Source organism: Oncorhynchus mykiss, chromosome 5 (genome assembly GCF_013265735.2).
Source record: "Oncorhynchus mykiss isolate Arlee chromosome 5, USDA_OmykA_1.1, whole genome shotgun sequence".
Lineage (NCBI taxonomy): Eukaryota > Metazoa > Chordata > Actinopteri > Salmoniformes > Salmonidae > Oncorhynchus > Oncorhynchus mykiss.
In genome coordinates this window covers 24,371,634-24,389,946 of record NC_048569.1, presented here as the reverse complement: position 1 = coordinate 24,389,946, position 18,313 = coordinate 24,371,634, and the positions used below count along the sequence as shown (strand labels likewise).

At 43.0% G+C, this 18,313-nt stretch overlaps 1 protein-coding gene across 3 annotated transcripts in view; it reads left to right on the top strand.

Annotated features, from left to right (window-relative positions):
* mast4 (microtubule associated serine/threonine kinase family member 4) overlaps positions 1–18,313 on the top strand; it is a 172,053-nt gene that overhangs the window by 36,513 nt on the left and 117,227 nt on the right. For all 3 annotated transcript variants that reach the window (XM_036977104.1, XM_036977102.1, XM_036977101.1), the window contains exons 2-3: positions 9,433–9,580; positions 14,584–14,708. In XM_036977104.1, coding sequence (XP_036832999.1) covers positions 9,433–9,580; positions 14,584–14,708 — 273 coding nt within the window. The remainder of the gene's footprint in view (positions 1–9,432; positions 9,581–14,583; positions 14,709–18,313) is intronic.

Below are 18,313 nucleotides of genomic sequence, written 5' to 3'. Positions count from 1 at the left end.
CGAAAGCCCTAGCCAGGTCGATGAATATGGCTGCACAGTAATGTCTCTTATCGATGGCGGTTATGATATCGTTTAGGACCTTGAGCGTGGCTGAGGTGCACCCATGACCAGCTCTGAAACCAGATTGCATAGCGGAGAAGGTACAGTGAGATTCTAAATGGTCGGTAATCTGTTTGATAACTTGCCTTTCAAAGACCTTAGAAAGGCAGGGTAAAATAGATATAGGTCTGTAGCAGTTTGGGTCTAGATTGTCTCCCTTTGAAAAGGGGGATGACCGTGGCAGCTTTCCAGTCTATGGGAATCTCAGACGATACGAAAGAGAGGTTGAACAGGCTAGTGATAGGGGTTGCAACAATTTCTGCAGATAAATTTAGAGGTTCCAGATTGTCTAGCCCGGCTGATTTGTAGGGGCCAGATTTTGCAACACTTTCAGAACAACCGCTATCTGGATTTGGGTGAAGGAGAAGTGGGAGAGGTTTGGGCGAGTTGCTGTGGGGAGCGCAGGGCAGTTGACCGGGGTAGCCAGGTGGAAAGCACGGCCAGCCGTAGAAAAATGCTTATTGAAATTCTCAATTATTGTGGATTTATCGGTACTGACAGTGTTTCCTAGCCTCAGTGCAGTGGGCATCTGGGAGGAGGTGCTCTTATTCTCTGTGGACTTTAGTGTCCCAGAACTTTTTTGAGTTTATTACAGGATGCAATTTTCTGTTTGAAAAGCTAGCCTTAGGAAAGCTAACTTCCCTGAAAAGTTGCATATCACGGTGGCTATTCGATGCTAATGCAGACCGCCACAGGATGTTTTTGTGCTGGTCAAGGGCAGACAGGTCTTGAGTGAACCAAGTTCTATATCTATTCCTGGTTCTACATTTTTTGAGTGGAACATTCATATTTAACAAGTAAGGCACTTTTTTAAAGAATAACCAGCTTTCCTCTACTGACGGGATGAGTTCAATGTCATTCCAGCATACCCCGGCCAGGTCAATTAAAATTCCTGTTTGCTGATGTGTTTTAGGGAGCGTTTGACAGTGATGAGGGGTGGTCGTTTGACCGCAGACCCATTACGGTTGCAGGCAATGAGGCAGTGATCGCTGAGATCTTGGTTGAAAACAGCAGAGGTGTATTTGGAGGGTGAGTTAGTTAGGATAATATCTATGAGGGTGCCCGTGTTTATGGATTTGGGGGTTTTACCTGGTAGGTTCATAGATCATTTGTGTGAGATTGAGGGCATCAAGTTTAGATTGTAGGACTGCTGGGGTGTTAAGCATGTCCCAGTTTAGGTCACCGAGCAGCACGAGCTCAGAAGATAGATGGGGGGGCAATCAATTCACATATGGTGTCCAGGGCACAGCTGGGGACAGAGGGTGGTCTATAGCAAGCGGCAACGGTGAGAGACTTGTTTCTGGAAAGGTGAATTTTTAGAAATAGAAACTCGAATTGTTTTGGTACAGACCTGTAAGATAGCATGCAGAGTTCCATCTCTGCAGTAGATTTCAACACTGCCCCCTTTGGCAGTTCTATCTTGGCGGAAAATGTTATTGTTAGGGATGGAAATTTCAGGGTTTTTGGTGGTTTTCCTACGCCAGGATTGAGACACCCGGGTTGGCAGAATGTGCTTAAGCAGTGAATAAAGAAAACTTAGGGAGTAGGCTTCTAATGTTAACATGCATGAAACCAAGGCTTTTACGGTTACAGAAGTCAACAAATGAGAGCACCTGTGGAGTAGTAGTAAGGGTACGGCTAAAGACTATAAGAACTGGCCGTCTAGCACGTTCGGAACAGAGAGTAAACGGAGCAGGTTTCTGGGCACGATAGCATAGATTCAAGGCATAATGTACAGTCAAAGGTATGGTAGGAAGAGAGTACATTGGAGGTAAACCTAGGCATTGAGTAATGATGAGAGGGATATAGTCTCTAGAGACATTTAAATCAGGTGATTTCATTGCATATGTGGGAGGTGGAACAACATTGGTTAAGGCATATTGAGCAGGGCTTCAGGCTCTACAGTGAAATAAGACAGTAATCACTAACCAGGACTGCAATGGACAAGGCATATTGATATTAGGGAGAGGCATGCGTAGCCAAGTAATCGTATGGGTCCAGTGAGTGGTTGGGTTGGCTGGGGACACGGCGATTCAGACAGTTAGCAGGCCGGGGCTAGCATAAGGGCCTTAGATGGACGTCGCGATGGGGAGGAAGTCTGTTTTTGCCTCCTCTTGCGGTGACGTCTTGGAATTAGTAGACCAGTCTTGGAATTGGTAGGGTTCCAAGTCCAATTAGCAAAATGGGTATAGTGGTCCAAGAAACTGGCCGATGGATCAGCTAACAGTCCAATATGCTCTAGATGGCTAGCAGGCTGCGGTTAGCAGAATGGGCCTTCAGGGGACGTCGTGCCTGAGGGGCCTGTTGGGATCCGTCGGCGGATTGTCGGTATTCCAGTCGTGAAGGATCGGCAGGGTTCCGTGCCCTGTTCCGGCAGTAGAAGGGGTCCGGATATTGTAGCCGAGGAGTGGGCTTCAGGAGTAGCCCAGGAGCCATAGCCGGGAGATGGGTCTAGCATGGGCTAGCTCCAGGCTAGTTGGTGCTAGCTCCAGGACAGACATGTTAGCCAGGAGTAGTCAGCCCGGGTTGCGGTTAGCTTGCTGCGATGATCCAGTTGAAAAGGTTCAGAGTTTGCTGTAGGAATCCTAGGATATGGAGAGAAAAATAGGTCCGGTATGCTTTGGTTTGAAACGCGTTGTACCAACTGGCGAGAGCTTTCTGAGCTAAAGGTTAGCTGATGACCTCTAGCAGTGGTTAGCTGACTGATAGCTGATAGCTAGTTAGCTAGCTAGCTTCAGTTGATGTATTCCAGTTCAGAGGTAAATAGAAAAAAAACAGATCCACACCACATTGGGTGAGGCGGGTTGCAGGAGAGTATTTTGAAGTTGAGGTTTAGGAAAAATATTAAAAAGAATGTGAAGAAAAATATATAAAAATATATATACATGGGACAAGACAGACTCTGACTGCTATGCCATCTTGGATAAGAATGTTCTTGTATTTGTAAGTTAACATTTTTCATAAACCCTATTTGATTAATAAGTACGATAAGACTTTTGCTAATGAGCATTATTATTTATTTTATTTTCACAATTTATTAAACTAATGGGTCTGTAGTCACTAGGGGACTCTCCAGATTGTCCTGGTTTTAATAGAATTGAAATAACTTTTATTATTTCAAGGGAAATGGATGTTTCCGATTCAAGCTCCTGGCTATTGTCAGTCATCTTTTTCTCATACTGTAGCACAATGTATTATTATTATTATTATTATTATTATTATTATTATTATTATATAAATAGAAGTTGATCCAGTGGTCAGAATATGAATCATACACCGCCCCAATGCATTCTGGTTGTTTTATGACTCAATTTGTTTTTATTGAACTTGGTTGTACTCTGGAGCAGAAAGTCTGGCCGCAGCCCAAATATGACCTAATTTAATTTTACTGTGGTTGTTTAAAGTCCATCTGTTAAGTCTTATCTGCTTTTTCACCACTCTGCATCTGGTTAATAATCAATAGGTAATGAATAGGGGATATTTGAATACTCACAATGGCGGAATGGCACCCAAATATTATTTGTCAGCCATATTTTATACACAAAAACTGCCTGTACCTCATTGTTTGTATATGATATTGCTGCGGAATTGAATGGTAGGAATGCACATGCAGAAACAGACCTACATAACAATATATAGAAATAATCAAATATTTCAGTGATCTTTTTATTGAATCGCATTACCTTTTCAAAACTTTAACCAGATACTAAACCAGGACTCCAGCCCTGTTCCTGGAGAGCTACCCTCCTTTTAGGTTTTCGTTTCAACCCATCAAGCAGCTAATTATTAGAATCAGGTGCGCTAGATTAGGGTTGGAGTGAGAACCTAGCTCTTCAGAAACAGGATTGGAGAGCCCTTAAGTTCGGCCCATGGGCCTCCAGTTAGGGAGCACTGCCCTTCACCCTAAGGCCTAGCTGGATCAATTTGGGATTCTGTGATGTGTTATTATAAGATATTAGTTAAGGTTTACTAAAGTTCAAGTTGTCACGAAGACCTGCTGTTTTCAAAAAGTGAAATAACACAAAGGTAAACAAAGAACAGGATGGTTGTATTTGGGGAATCTAACTATTGATCCTTTGATACTACCGTTCAGGCCAATAAAGACCGTTGTCTGGCTGTGGTGGAGAGGGACGATAATTTGAGAGCACCATCTGTGTCAGTGAAGAACACTAAATACTCTATCTTTGAGACCTCTTCCTCTCCATATTGTTCTTTACATAGGTGTTACCTACAGTACACACCCGCCCATTGTCTGTTTCAAAAACAACATGCATTGAAGATTGGTGTAATATGTCAGAGCATATTCTTATGTAATCACATCATAGTTGATCTCCTATTGTATACATTCAGATATCAACACAGCCTTGTGACATGAAATTCAACCCCTTGTTTATGGGTATTACTGTACGCCTATATGCACCTAAGCTGTGTTCGAATACCCATACTAACATCCTGTATACTACATACTTAATGAGTATATACTATTAGTTCATTTTAGTATACTGTAAATGAGCTGTATCCTTTCAGTTGTGCATTCTAGCCTTTCACCTGTCTACTGGAAGTTGATGCTGTTGCTATGCAACTTTTTACTAGCTTGTTAGCATAACAAATTACTAGCTAGACATCTTACGACTTCATTTACAACGTCCATTGAGAACGCCTAACGACTATACCGCTGAGCTAAGAATGACATAAATAATCAAAACAATGAACGTTGTATAGCATATAGTTATTATACTGTTCAATGTATTAGTAGCCGAATATACCTGTACATATTGCTGAAATGATATGCTATGCGGTTTGTAAGGATAGCGTAGCTAACATATTGTCAGCAAACATAACGTGTGACTTATTTGAAAAGTCGATACTTTATTACATTGCTCAACATTTTTTAAACATTTGCCATAATTAGTTAAAGCAATGAATTTGTATCTGCTCTCGTCAGACTTCTGCTCCTTTGTCAAATAGCTCTTACACAGCCTGGAGGTGTTGGGTCATTGTCCTGTTGAAAAACACATGATAGTCCTATTAAGCGCAAACCAGATGGGATGACGTATCGCTGCAGAATTCTGTGGTAGCCATGCTGGTTAAGTTTCCTTGAATTGTAAATAAATCACTGACAGTGTCACCAGCAAAGCACCATCACACCTCCTCCATGCTTCAGGGTGGGAATTACACATGCAGAGGTCATCCGTTCAACTACTCTGCATCTTACAAAGACATGGGGGTTGGAACCAAAAATCTCACATTTTAACTCATCAGACCAAAGGACAGATTTCCACCTGTCTAATATCCATTGCTCGCGTTTCTTGGCCAAAGCAAGTCTCTTCTTATTATTGGTGTCCTTCAGCAGCAATTCCTCCATGAAGGCCTGATTCAGTCTCCTCTGAACAGTTGATGTGTGTCTGTTACTTGAACTCTGATGCACTTACTTGGGCTCCAATTTCTCAGGCTGGTAACTCAAATTAATTTATCCTCTTTAGTAGCGGTAACTCTGGGTCTTCCTTTCCTCTGGTGTTCCTCATGAGAGCCAGTTTCATCATAGCGCTTGATGGTTTTTGCGGCTGCACTTGAAGAAACTTTATAAGTTCTTGAAATGTTCCGTGTTCACTGACCTTCATGTCTTAAAGTAATGATGGACTGTTTATCTTTGCTCATTTGTGCTGTTCTTGACATAGCCCTATTTGGTAAAAGACCAAATTATTATCTTCTGTATATTACCCCTACCTTGTCACAACACAACTGAAGGAAAGAAATTCCACAAATTAACTTTTAACAAGGCACACCTTGAAACGTGTTCTAGGTGACTACCTCACGAAGCTGGTTGAGAGAATGCCAAGAGTGTTTAAAGCTGTCATTTTTTTTTTTTTTTTTTTTTTACCTTTATTTAACTAGGCAAGTCAGTTAAGAACAAATTCTTATTTTCAATGACGGCCTGGGAACAGTGGGTTAACTGCCTGTTCAGGGGCAGAACGACAGATTTGTACCTTGTCAGCTCGGGGGTTTGAACTCGCAACCTTCCGGTTACTAGTCCAACGCTCTAACCACTAGGCTACCCTGCCGCCCCCTCAAGGCAAAGGGGGGCTGCTTTGAAGAATCTCAAATATAAAATATATTTAACACTTGTTTTTGCTTACTACACGATTCCATGTGTTATTTCATAGTTTTGATGTTTTCACTATTATTCTACAATGTAGAAAATAGTACAAATAAAGAAAAACCCTTGAATGAATAGGTGTGTCCAAACTTTTGACTGGTACTGTATTTTTCAATACTGTATCAATCAATCATTAATTTGTTCATGTCATCACACAGCATACGAGTCATTCATGATTTGAAATGCAATCAAGCATTTTAGTTTTAAAATAAAGCAAGTCTTGAATAATTCGCTTTAACAGTAAATGAACTGTTCCTTTTCGGGAAATTGCATTCATGAATGAATGCGACTGTTTAGTTTTTGCGGTAATAAAGGTTTAACAATGTTTTTTTTTACAACATTCTGGTATACTTATTTATTTAGTGTTTACATTTGTTCCAAGCCGTTGGTATTGTAATCTAACAGCACCTGCTTGTCACACGGAATATGCACTCAGTGCTGGCTCCTTACCTTCTTTTTCTTCATCTCCAGTATTTTCCACAACTGTCTAATGTATTCCTCACATCTGACTCCCTTTTACCTAGGTATTTTTTACATATATAGACGCACCCTATGTGTTTTAATAAAATCAACTATATGCATTGAGCTTGTCTGATGCTTTAAGCTTACGGTTTGATGAAATACGACGAATGCCTCGGATGCCAGAGATCTACAGTGCCTTGCGAAAGTATTCGGCCCCCTTGAACTTTGCGACCTTTTGCCACATTTCAGGCTTCAAACATAAAGATATAAAACTGTATTTTTTTGTGAAGAATCAACATCAAGTGGGACACAATCATGAAGTGGAACGACATTTATTGGATATTTCAAACTTTTTTAACAAATCAAAAACTGAAAAATTGGGCGTGAAAATTATTCAGCCCCTTTACTTTCAGTGCAGCAAACTCTCTCCAGAAGTTCAGTGAGGATCTCTGAATGATCCAATGTTGACCTAAATGACTAATGATGATAAATACAATCCACCTGTGTGTAATCAAGTCTCCGTATAAATGCACCTGCACTGTGATCGTCTCAGAGGTCCGTTAAAAGCGCAGAGAGCATCATGAAGAACAAGGAACACACCAGGCAGGTCCGAGATACTGTTGTGAAGAAGTTTAAAGCCGGATTTGGATACAAAAAGATTTCCCAAGCTTTAAACATCCCAAGGAGCACTGTGCAAGCGATTAATATTGAAATGGAAGGAGTATCAGACCACTGCAAATCTACCAAGACCTGGCCATCCCTCTAAACTTTCAGCTCATACAAGGAGAAGACTGATCAGAGATGCAGCCAAGAGGCCCATGATCACTCTGGATGAACTGCAGAGATCTACAGCTGAGGTGGGAGACTCTGTCCATAGGACAACAATCAGTCGTATATTGCGCAAATCTGGCCTTTATGGAAGAGTGGCAAGAAGAAAGCCATTTCTTAAAGATATCCATAAAAAGTGTCGTTTAAAGTTTGCCACAAGCCACCTGGGAGACACACCAAACATGTGGAAGAAGGTGCTCTGGTCAGATGAAACCAAAATTGAACTTTTTGGCAACAATGCAAAACGTTATGTTTGGCGTAAAAGCAACACAGCTGAACACACCATCCCCACTGTCAAACATGGTGGTGGCAGCATCATGGTTTGGGCCTGCTTTTCTTCAGCAGGGACAGGGAAGATGGTTAAAATTGATGGGAAGATGGATGGAGCCAAATACAGGACCATTCTGGAAGAACCTGATGGAGTCTGCAAAAGACCTGAGACTGGGACAGAGATTTGTCTTCCAACAAGACAATGATCCAAAACATAAAGCAAAATCTACAATGGAATGGTTCAAAAATAAACATATCCAGGTGTTAGAATGGCCAAGTCAAAGTCCAGACCTGAATCCAATCGAGAGTCTGTGGAAAGAACTGAAAACTGCTGTTCACAAATGCTCTCCATCCAACCTCACTGAGCTCGAGCTGTTTTGCAAGGAGGAATGGGAAAAAATGTCAGTCTCTTGATGTGCAAAACTGATAGACATACCCCAAGCGACTTACAGCTGTAATCGCAGCAAAAGGTGGCGCTACAAAGTATTAACTTAAGGGGGCTGAATAATTTTGCACGCCCAATTTTTCCGTTTTTGATTTGTTAAAAAAGTTTGGAAATATCCAATAAATGTCGTTCCACTTCATGATTGTGTCCCACTTGTTGTTGTATCTTCACAAAAAATACAGTTTTATATCTTTGTTTGAAGCCTGAAATGTGGCAAAAGGTCGCAAAGTTCAAGGGGGCCGAATACTTTCGCAAGGCACTGTAGATAACCAGAAGGAACAACCTGAACCTGACCCAACTATTCTCCTCCCGCTCCTGCTGGATTTAGTAGATTCTGCCATTATTCTCCGGAAGTTGCAGGTAATAGGCTACATGAGGAGTCAGCAGCCTTTCTCATGTTGAATGTCAATTTGTCATACCATTTTTTACCGATCTGCGTGCCAGTTATGGATTTCGTATACACATTTTTGTGGAACAGTTTAATTGAATTTGTCTTCATATCTTTAAATTATTGTAATGCGGTTAATCAACTTTCTATCCAAATCCTAAATGAAAATGATACAAACCTAACTTCTGTTGCCAAGTATGTAAAAAGTCTACATGGTCGACCAAGATTTTTTTTGTGTTGTTGTCGGGGACAGCCCTACTACTTGTAGCAGTCATTATGCTATAGAAAATTAACACAGGACTCAACAGTCTCAAGCCCATCTGCTAGTGATTAGCCAGCTAATCTTTATATTTCAAGTTTAGCTAACTCGGGTCTATTTGCTTGTTAATAAGGTTGAAGAGTTGAATTGTTGTGAACACACCCTTCTGTCTGTTTCCAACTGTTTGAAAAGCATGTTAGCCTGTTCACTTTGTTCAGACGTTGAAATCAAGTGGCCTACCTTATTGAGACTGAGTTGCCAATTCCTTATTGTTTTATGCAAAGGAGACGGGACCAAAAATACAACGAGAACAAGTGGACATAAATGATCATAAAAACGAAAAATAACAAAACCTTGATTCTTGCGATACAGGCATTTGGAATATCGCTCAAAAACATATATTTGAATTAATCAAATGAATTTGATATATCACCCAGCTCTTGCCATGACCCACCAGTGTGGTTCTTGATCCACCATTTGGGATGCATTGAACTAACCTAACATCCTACTTTTCTCTCCTGCAGTTGGATAACATCCTGTACCCTCCGTCCATGCCTTTCCGCAAGTCCAGTAACCCTGAGGTGATCCACGGCCTCGCCCTCAAGTTTAAGAGGCAGCTCAGTGAGGACGGTAACAACCTCCGCAGGGGAAGCCTAGGAGGCGCTCTCACAGGTAACAATCATATCTACCCTGCAGGTGCACATACAGTACATGCACACATAGAAATGCAAGCATATACACACACACGCATATGCAAACGTGTACAAACGTGCACACACATAAACACGAGCAAGAAGATGCTTCACTCTGACCATTTCCCAGTGAATTCGATATGAACGGTGAGCCATACAATATGTTTTGTTCGGTTGTTTGGTTAGTAATGCAGTGAGGAGTGAACTGGGGCTGTACTCTGACCGGGGCACTAAGTAGGGATATCCTCTCCTGGCTGGTGTGTAATGAGTACTGGGGAGGAAGCCATTTCACTGAGAGGAAGAAAGGATCACCATTTTCCTCCCTGTCTCTGTCAGTCATCCTGTCTCCCCCAGGCTTTACAGCAAGGCACCGGATGCCATTGGGAGGGGACATGTCTTAGAACACCGGGGTCGTATTCAGCAGGGCATATTGTTGCATAACACTTTTCAACGGGAAACAGAAATCTGTGTTCTTAGTGGACAAGTTCAGGTTGTGCCTCCCAGTTTTTAAAAAAGTTTTAAAAATATTTCTCCCTACTGAACAGGACCCAGGTAGAGAAGCAGATATGTGTCCTAAATCTGTGATGAGGTAGATAACTGTTGCAGAGGGAAAAGGCATTCATGGAGATGTCCAACTAAAACAATTGGTGACTACTTATGGTAGGCAGTCTGAAAGAAACACACACACACACACACAATCCATTTACAAAATGATGTTGCATGGTTTAATAACAGGAGAGAAACAAACCCCCTACCTGAAGTATTCTCAAGGTAAGTGCTTTTGTGCTGTGAGGTCACCATTCATGGAGATGGGTGAAAATCCTCTTCAGCATAACATCTCCATCGGCCTCTTTTGAAATGCATGAGGCAAGGCCCATTTGAAAGGCAGGACATTTTGGTAACGCAAGGCTCATGCATGTGTAATGCGCCTAGGCTTACTGTAGAGTCTTGTCACACAGCGCTCAATAGCCTCTTTTCATGAGCCAGGCTATTATACTCGTGAAAAGCGATTGGGAGAGTAAAGGAGATGGAGCATATGGTTATTTTGACAGATAGGAAAGGCTAAATAGTTTGAGTTGAGTGTAAAGCATGATGCATGGACAACCACGTCACACACACTAAAGTAATAGGCAATAGGCAAACAGAACATTTTGGTTTCACCATGGTATTACCTACACTTGTTGGTTGTGATTTAGTTGAATAGCTTCTCAGGGAGGTGTTGACGCTTGTTTTGACGTTTCATTTGAACTCCTCTGTTGCTCTCGTTTCCATCGCCTCATAATTTCCAAAGTTTAGGCACCCATTTCATCCACCCATTTTATTGAATTTTGTCTTCACAGCACTGTTGAGTGCAGACAATTTTGTCAGTGCCAGCATGGCAGACAGAACCAACATAATAAGACACATTTGCTACTTCAGCCACATATTTCAAATCCCAAATTAGACAAAGGCGCTTCTCTGTAAGTGGTTGAATTCTTACTTGTCAGAGCGGTGTGCATCATGTTTGCAAGGTGTATCAAATGTGATCAGACTCTTCATTTCACCTGTCTAATTGCATCCTACTTAAAGGAATGATCGGACATTTTAGCTAGCTGTCTGAGTTGGCACGATTCGTCAGTGTTCATGTTTGGCTAGGTCTTTCTTAGGCTGTAGACTAAAGCAGATCAGGTGACGTGTTTACCAAGAATATCTAAATGCAGTGAGTGAGAAAGGGAACGTTATGCACTCTATCGCTGTCTGACTGGCTTCAATGGGCAGAGCTGGAGGGACGTAGACCATATGTTGAACAACATGGAAACATGTATTTTATTTTAGGTCATCAAATTCCAGTCCTTTTGAAGGCCACACCTGCTGACATTGTCCCCCTGGCATTTTTGTGATCAGCTAATGTTATTGATTTGCTAGAGTCCACACTCCTCCTTACCAAGGTCTCAGTCTGTGATCAAAAGGCAAGATCAAGGACCAAACCCCATCTTACACCATGGTCCCCCAGGACCAAACCCCATCTTACATCACGGTCCCCAAGGACCAAACCCTGTCTTACACCACGGTCCCCCAGGACCAAACCCTGTCCTACACCATGGTCCCCCAGGACCAAACCCCTGTCTTACACCGCGGTCCCCCAGGACCAAACCCCATCTTACACCACGGTCCCCCAGGACCAAACCCCATCTTACATCACGGTCCCCAAGGACCAAACCCTGTCTTACACCACGGTCCCCCAGGACCAAACCCTGTCCTACACCATGGTCCCCCAGGACCAAACCCCTGTCTTACACCGCGGTCCCCCAGGACCAAACCCCATCTTACATCACGGTCCTCCCCAGGACCAAACCCCATTTTACACCACGCCCCCCCAGGACCAGACCCAGTTTAAAACAGGGCCCCTCCAAGGACCAGACCCAGCTTGCACCACGGCCCCCCACCCAGGACCAAACCCCAGCTTGCACCACGGCCCCCCCAGGACCAAACCCCAGCTTGCACCACGGCCACCCCCCCAGGACAAGACCCAGCTTGCCCCCCCCCCCCCCCCCCCCAGACGAGGTGAGCGGAGTGTCTCCCTCCCTTCTACCCACTCCTCCCTTTCACTCCTCCACTCTGCCAGGACTGTTAATCCTCCAATCTTGGCCGCTGATTTGCTGTGCTTCCTTCAACAGGAAATGGAAATAAACACACACATGGAAGTCTAGAGGGGATGAGAGGGATGATGAGAGGAGCCCGGAGGGTTACACACAATTCCAGGGAGACGCTTTTCGAATTACTGCCAGGAGCGTCAATGACATAAGACCTAGTGTGACACAATAATCCAGACTACAAGGGCGCACACACACACACACGTTATTTGGGCTCGACGCTGCGTAGCCGATTCATAACGGAATAAAATGTGGTTGACGGTAATCGTACCACCTGTGGACCTACTGCCATCTAGCGACTGTTACTGGGAGAAAACACCTGTGGACCTACTGCCATCTAGCGACTGTTACTGGGAGAAAACACCTGTGGACCTACTGCCATCTAGCGACTGTTACTGGGAGAAAACACCTGTGGACCTACTGCCATCTAGCGACTGTTACTGGGAGAAAACACCTGTGGACCTACTGCCATCTAGCAACTGTTACTGGGAGAAAACACCTGTGGACCTACTGCCATCTAGCGACTGTTACTGGGAGAAAACACCTGTGGACCTACTGCCATCTAGCGACTGTTACTGGGAGAAAACACCTGTGGACCTACTGCCATCTAGCGACTGTTACTGGGAGAAAACACCTGTGGACCTACTGCCATCTAGCGACTGTTACTGGGAGAAAACACCTGTGGACCTACTGCCATCTAGCGACTGTTACTGGGAGAAAACACCTGTGGACCTACTGCCATCTAGCGACTGTTACTGGGAGAAAACACCTGTGGACCTACTGCCATCTAGCAACTGTTACTGGGAGAAAACACCTGTGGACCTACTGCCATCTAGCGACTGTTACTGGGAGAAAACACCTGTGGACCTACTGCCATCTAGCAACTGTTACTGGGAGAAAACACCTGTGGACCTACTGCCATCTAGCGACTGTTACTGGGAGAAAACACCTGTGGACCTACTGCCATCTAGCGACTGTTACTGGGAGAAAACACCTGTGGACCTACTGCCATCTAGCGACTGTTACTGGGAGAAAACACCTGTGGACCTACTGCCATCTAGCGACTGTTACTGGGAGAAAACACCTGTGGACCTACTGCCATCTAGCGACTGTTACTGGGAGAAAACACCTGTGGACCTACTGCCATCTAGCGACTGTTACTGGGAGAAAACACCTGTGGACCTACTGCCATCTAGCGACTGTTACTGGGAGAAAACACCTGTGGACCTACTGCCATCTAGCGACTGTTACTGGGAGAAAACACCTGTGGACCTACTGCCATCTAGCGACTGTTACTGGGAGAAAACACCTGTGGACCTACTGCCATCTAGCGACTGTTACTGGGAGAAAACACCTGTGGACCTACTGCCATCTAGCGACTGTTACTGGGAGAAAACACTTGGGGAAAGAAATTTATGAAAGGAGAAAATATTTCCCCTGGAAATATGTATTTATTCAGAGCTTGTTAATCTTAGGATTCTATTTATCAAACATCCCTTCAACATGCCCTTGCTCAGACACCATCTCCTCCTTTTTTATTTAATAATGTATTAATCTATGGGATTGCTTTCTTGTTTGAGGTATACTATAATATATATACACACACATATATTGTTTTATATCTCGTAAATCAGTGTAAAAGTATCCTTCCTGTATATAATCTGGGTCTTTGTGCAAGTTCAGGTATGCCTCGTGGTTGTGTAATGTTTGTAGCGTCACTGATCTCATAAGTGGATTGACTTTCACTGCTGCCTCATTTACCCCCTGTGAGCCTACTCTGTTTTAAGGAGAGGAGAAAGACCAGATGAGTTCATTTCTGTAAAGCACTGTGATAATGTCATTTGTGTTTTGTTTGACCTTGTGTTTATTATCCGTTCACATGGGAAGTGGTGTGAGTAGGCCACAGGTATCCTCGTAGTGTGACTGTATCTTTGGCTTCTAGTATTTTTTTCCACTCAAAGTAAAATCAGTAACATTTTTCTGTTTTTAAGGCTAATTTCCTACAATTCTACACATTCTACAATGTCTTATGCCATGTTCTTATGCTCTGAGTGAGACAAACCTAATGAAATCAGTGGAGCCCCATGACATTCTCGCAGACTGTCGAGTTTTTATTTGGGTCATTGTTAGTTCTCAAAGATTGTCTTGTTTAAAATAAATATAGCTCCATTATCTTTTCTACATACTTCATATCTGATTTTAGTAGTTGAAGTTTACACAGAACGTTTTGGGAGTGGTGGCAACACTGCTGCTGAATGAATATAGAGGAAACACTAGTTGTCTGTCTTGTCCTACAGGAAAAGTATCTTCTCTCTATAGATTAACTACTGTTGTGTGTCTTGTCCTATAGGAAAGTACCTGCTGCCCTATGTGTCCCCCCAGCAGGCATGGCAGACCCCCTCAGAGACCTCCAACCTGGTGCGGATGTGCTCCACCACCCTGGGGAAGTCCGCCCCCTCACTCACCTCTAGTCTGGTGAGTACTTATGGGTCATGACATCCCATGATTCCTCACTCTGTCCCCCCATGCTTTGATGTTGAGACCAGGATATTGTTAATCAGGGCTTTGATTGTTGTATTTATCAGACGTTTTTGGCATACAAGCCATTCAGCATTTCAGTACAATGAATACACAGCAACTGAATGTCAATCAGTAAAAATGTCAAACAAAATGTTATTTTACCTTCCTCTCAAGGTTCTAGTAGTAGTGATTCATTTTTTGTCAGAGCCTTAGTATTCAGGCCCTTAACGTCCCACAATCAATGCGCAGTTGAAGATGATTCCACAAAAAGAGAAAATCAAGGTGATTCTGTGAAGTGGTTTTAAAGGAGATCCGTCTGAGGTCTTGATTGTAGCAGAGATGGACTAATCCCTCAGTCTGAAATGACCTCAGTCACCAGTGACTAGTCTCACTTCGACCTTCAGCGTCAACGACCCTTTAAGTCAGATATCACCCATCTCGCCTGTGTCCTTTCAGATAACAAAATGATAGCCAGCCCAGTTTTACTTTTAATGGGAAAGGATGTCATTCCTGTCCCATTTCAAACGAGTGCGAAGTCATTGGAGGTTGAAGCTAAGCCAATTCTGTCCAGATATGAGTCACCCAGTCCAGCCCAGGGGTTTTATCTGTTTGTGTTTTCACCTGGACAAATGAAAATAAATATATATATATATACAGCCTCTACATTGCTTTCCAACGAAGGTGCATAAACGAGGGAGGAATCAGACATTTGAAATACAGTTTTCATTAACTCTTGGATACAATGGAAGTTGGGCAGAAAAATACTTACAGTATTTATTAAAGCCATGTTTCAGAGTACTTATTAAAACTATGTGTTTCAGAGTACTTATTAAAACCATGTTTCAGAGTACTTATTAAAACCATGTGTTTCAGAGTACTTATTAAAACCATGTGTTTCAGAGTACATCTTTCATTAGTGTTTTCCCAAATCATGTCATGTCATGAGATTTGCTTTCATCTGAATGTGGAGATTCAGAGAAGGCCCATCTGTGTGGATGTTTCTGTAAACCAAACAATTTATAGCATTACAGACAGCAGTTTGGATCTGAGCAAATATCGAACATGCTGAATGTTCAATAACAAACTAGATTGGTCCAAACACACCAAGACAGTCTGAAGAGGGCACGACAAAGCCTATTCCCCCTCAGGAAACCAGAAAGATTTGGCGTGGGTCCTGAGATCCTCAAAAGGTTCTACAGCTGCAACATTGAGAGCATCCTGACCGGTTGCATCACTGCCTGGTACGGCAATTGCTCAGCCTCCGACCGCAAGGCACTTCAGAGGGTAGTGCGTACGGCCCAGTACATCACTGGGGCAAAGCTGCCTGCCATCCAGGACCTCTAAACCAGGCGGTGTCAGAGGAAGGCCCTAAAAATTGTCAGACCCCAGCCACCCCAGTCATAGACTGTTCTCTCTACTACCGCATGGCAAGCGGTACCGGAGTGCCAAGTCTAGGACAAAAAGGCTTCTCAACTGTTTTTACCCCCAAGCCATAAGACTCCTAAACAGGTAACCAAATGGTTACCCGGAGTATTTGCATTGTGTGCCCCAACCCCTCTTTTACGCTGCTGCTACTCTGTTTATCGTATATGCATAGTCACTTTTAACTATACATTCATGTACATACTACCTAAATTGCCGCGACCAACCAGTGCTCCCACACGTTGGCTAACCGGGCTATCTGCATTGTGTCCCACCACCCGCCAACCCCTCTTTTTACGCTACTGCTACTCTCTGTTCATCATATATGCATAGTCCCTTTAACCATACCTACATGTACATACTACCTCAATAAGCCTGACTAACAGGTGCCTGTATATAGCCTTGCTACTCTTTTTTTCAAATATCTTTTTACTGTTTTATTTCTTTACTTACCTACACACACACACATCCCTTTTTTTCTGCGCCATTGGTTAGAGCCTGTAAGTAAGCGTTTCACTATAAGGTTGTATTCGGTGCAGGTGACAAATAAACGTTGATTTGATGTTTCTCAACACTGGGGGGCGCCAGTGTGCTGTTTAGAGTTTGCCAGCAGACACTCATTGTTTGAAGTACATGCATATCAGAGCCTTGATGAACACATGGGTCTTTGTGAATGAGATTCAATGTGCTTCTTCAATATACAGTGTTATGTGGACACATGAAAAACAAACAAGTATTCTCTGTATATTAATTGAAAGAGTATTCATACAGTATTTGAGTATTTGGCACAGGGATGTATAAACATCCTGTACACATGCCTGATCTTGTCTTTTTCCAAACACAATTTAACAAATAATCAATGAAAATAATTAAGATATTGAGTAAAAGTTCAACAGGACTTTACCCAAAGACATTGAACCCGTAAGAACCCAAAGACACAGAACCTGTAAGAACCCAAAGACACAGAACCTGTAAGAACCCAAAGACACAGAACCTGTAAGAACCCAAAGACACAGAACCTGTAAGAACCCAAAGACACAGAACCTATAAGAACCCAAAGACACAGAACCTGTAAGAACCCAAAGACACAGAACCTGTAAGAACCCAAAGACACAGAACCCACTAAAGATCTCATGGCATTTATCACCCTCGTTGCTGTGAAAAAGAATATGTTCTCAGTCAACTTACCTGGTAAAATAATTGTCAATAAAAATACGAAAGATCACAGTATGGTCAATGTTTGGTCCTCATAGTGTTTCCCAATCCTGGGTTCTGGGGACCCAACAGCTTAATTATCAGTCAATCAGTTGAATCATTTGGGTTTGTGCTGGTTTGGTAAACTGTCATAATATCAGGTCCCCATCATATCTGTTCCCCGTCATATCATGATATCAGATCCACATTAATATCAGGTCCCCAATGCGTCTGGTCTCCATGAGGTCATGCCCCCTCCCCAGAGGTGAGTGTGGAGTGGTGGGTGAAGAGCCTCCCTGGAGACTGCCACATCTTATTAGATTCTCCTCAGACCCTGTAAACAGGAGCCCAGACACCATGTAGCAAGGGCTGATTGAAATGAATGATTGCTGAGGCCAGGGTCAATGCAGCACAAACAGAAAGTCATTACACAGGGCTGAGATAGGAGCCGCCTTCTCATCTATTGTTTCTCATGGGTGGCTTATTTGTGCGTGTGCCGGTTTACGTGGTCATTTTTGTATGTGTGTATGAATATTTGTGTGCATGTTGAGGGTTGTATATCTGCATGTTAGTAGGTATGTATTTGTATAACTGTCAGTGATCTGTGTTGTCTGATTGGTGTGTAGCTTGAGGTATCAGTCCACGGCACGACTGATGGTAATGTTTATCCTTATCGGTCTGTTTGCATGCCTCTGTGTCTCCCTAGCCCCCCTGAAGAAATTAAATGCTGCTCGCCACTGCTTACACAGTCCGGTGTGGACGCGTCGAATCGCTGATGCATGGCCACATCCTAATAGCATCTTTTAGAGTGGATAGTGCTGTAGTAAATTCTCAGGTGAACGCCATCTCTAGAGTCATGGTATTATTTTGTCTGGAAACTGGGTGCATAATAAATGCTGGTGATTCATATTTGACCCTGAGAGAACAGTCTGTGTACAGTACTG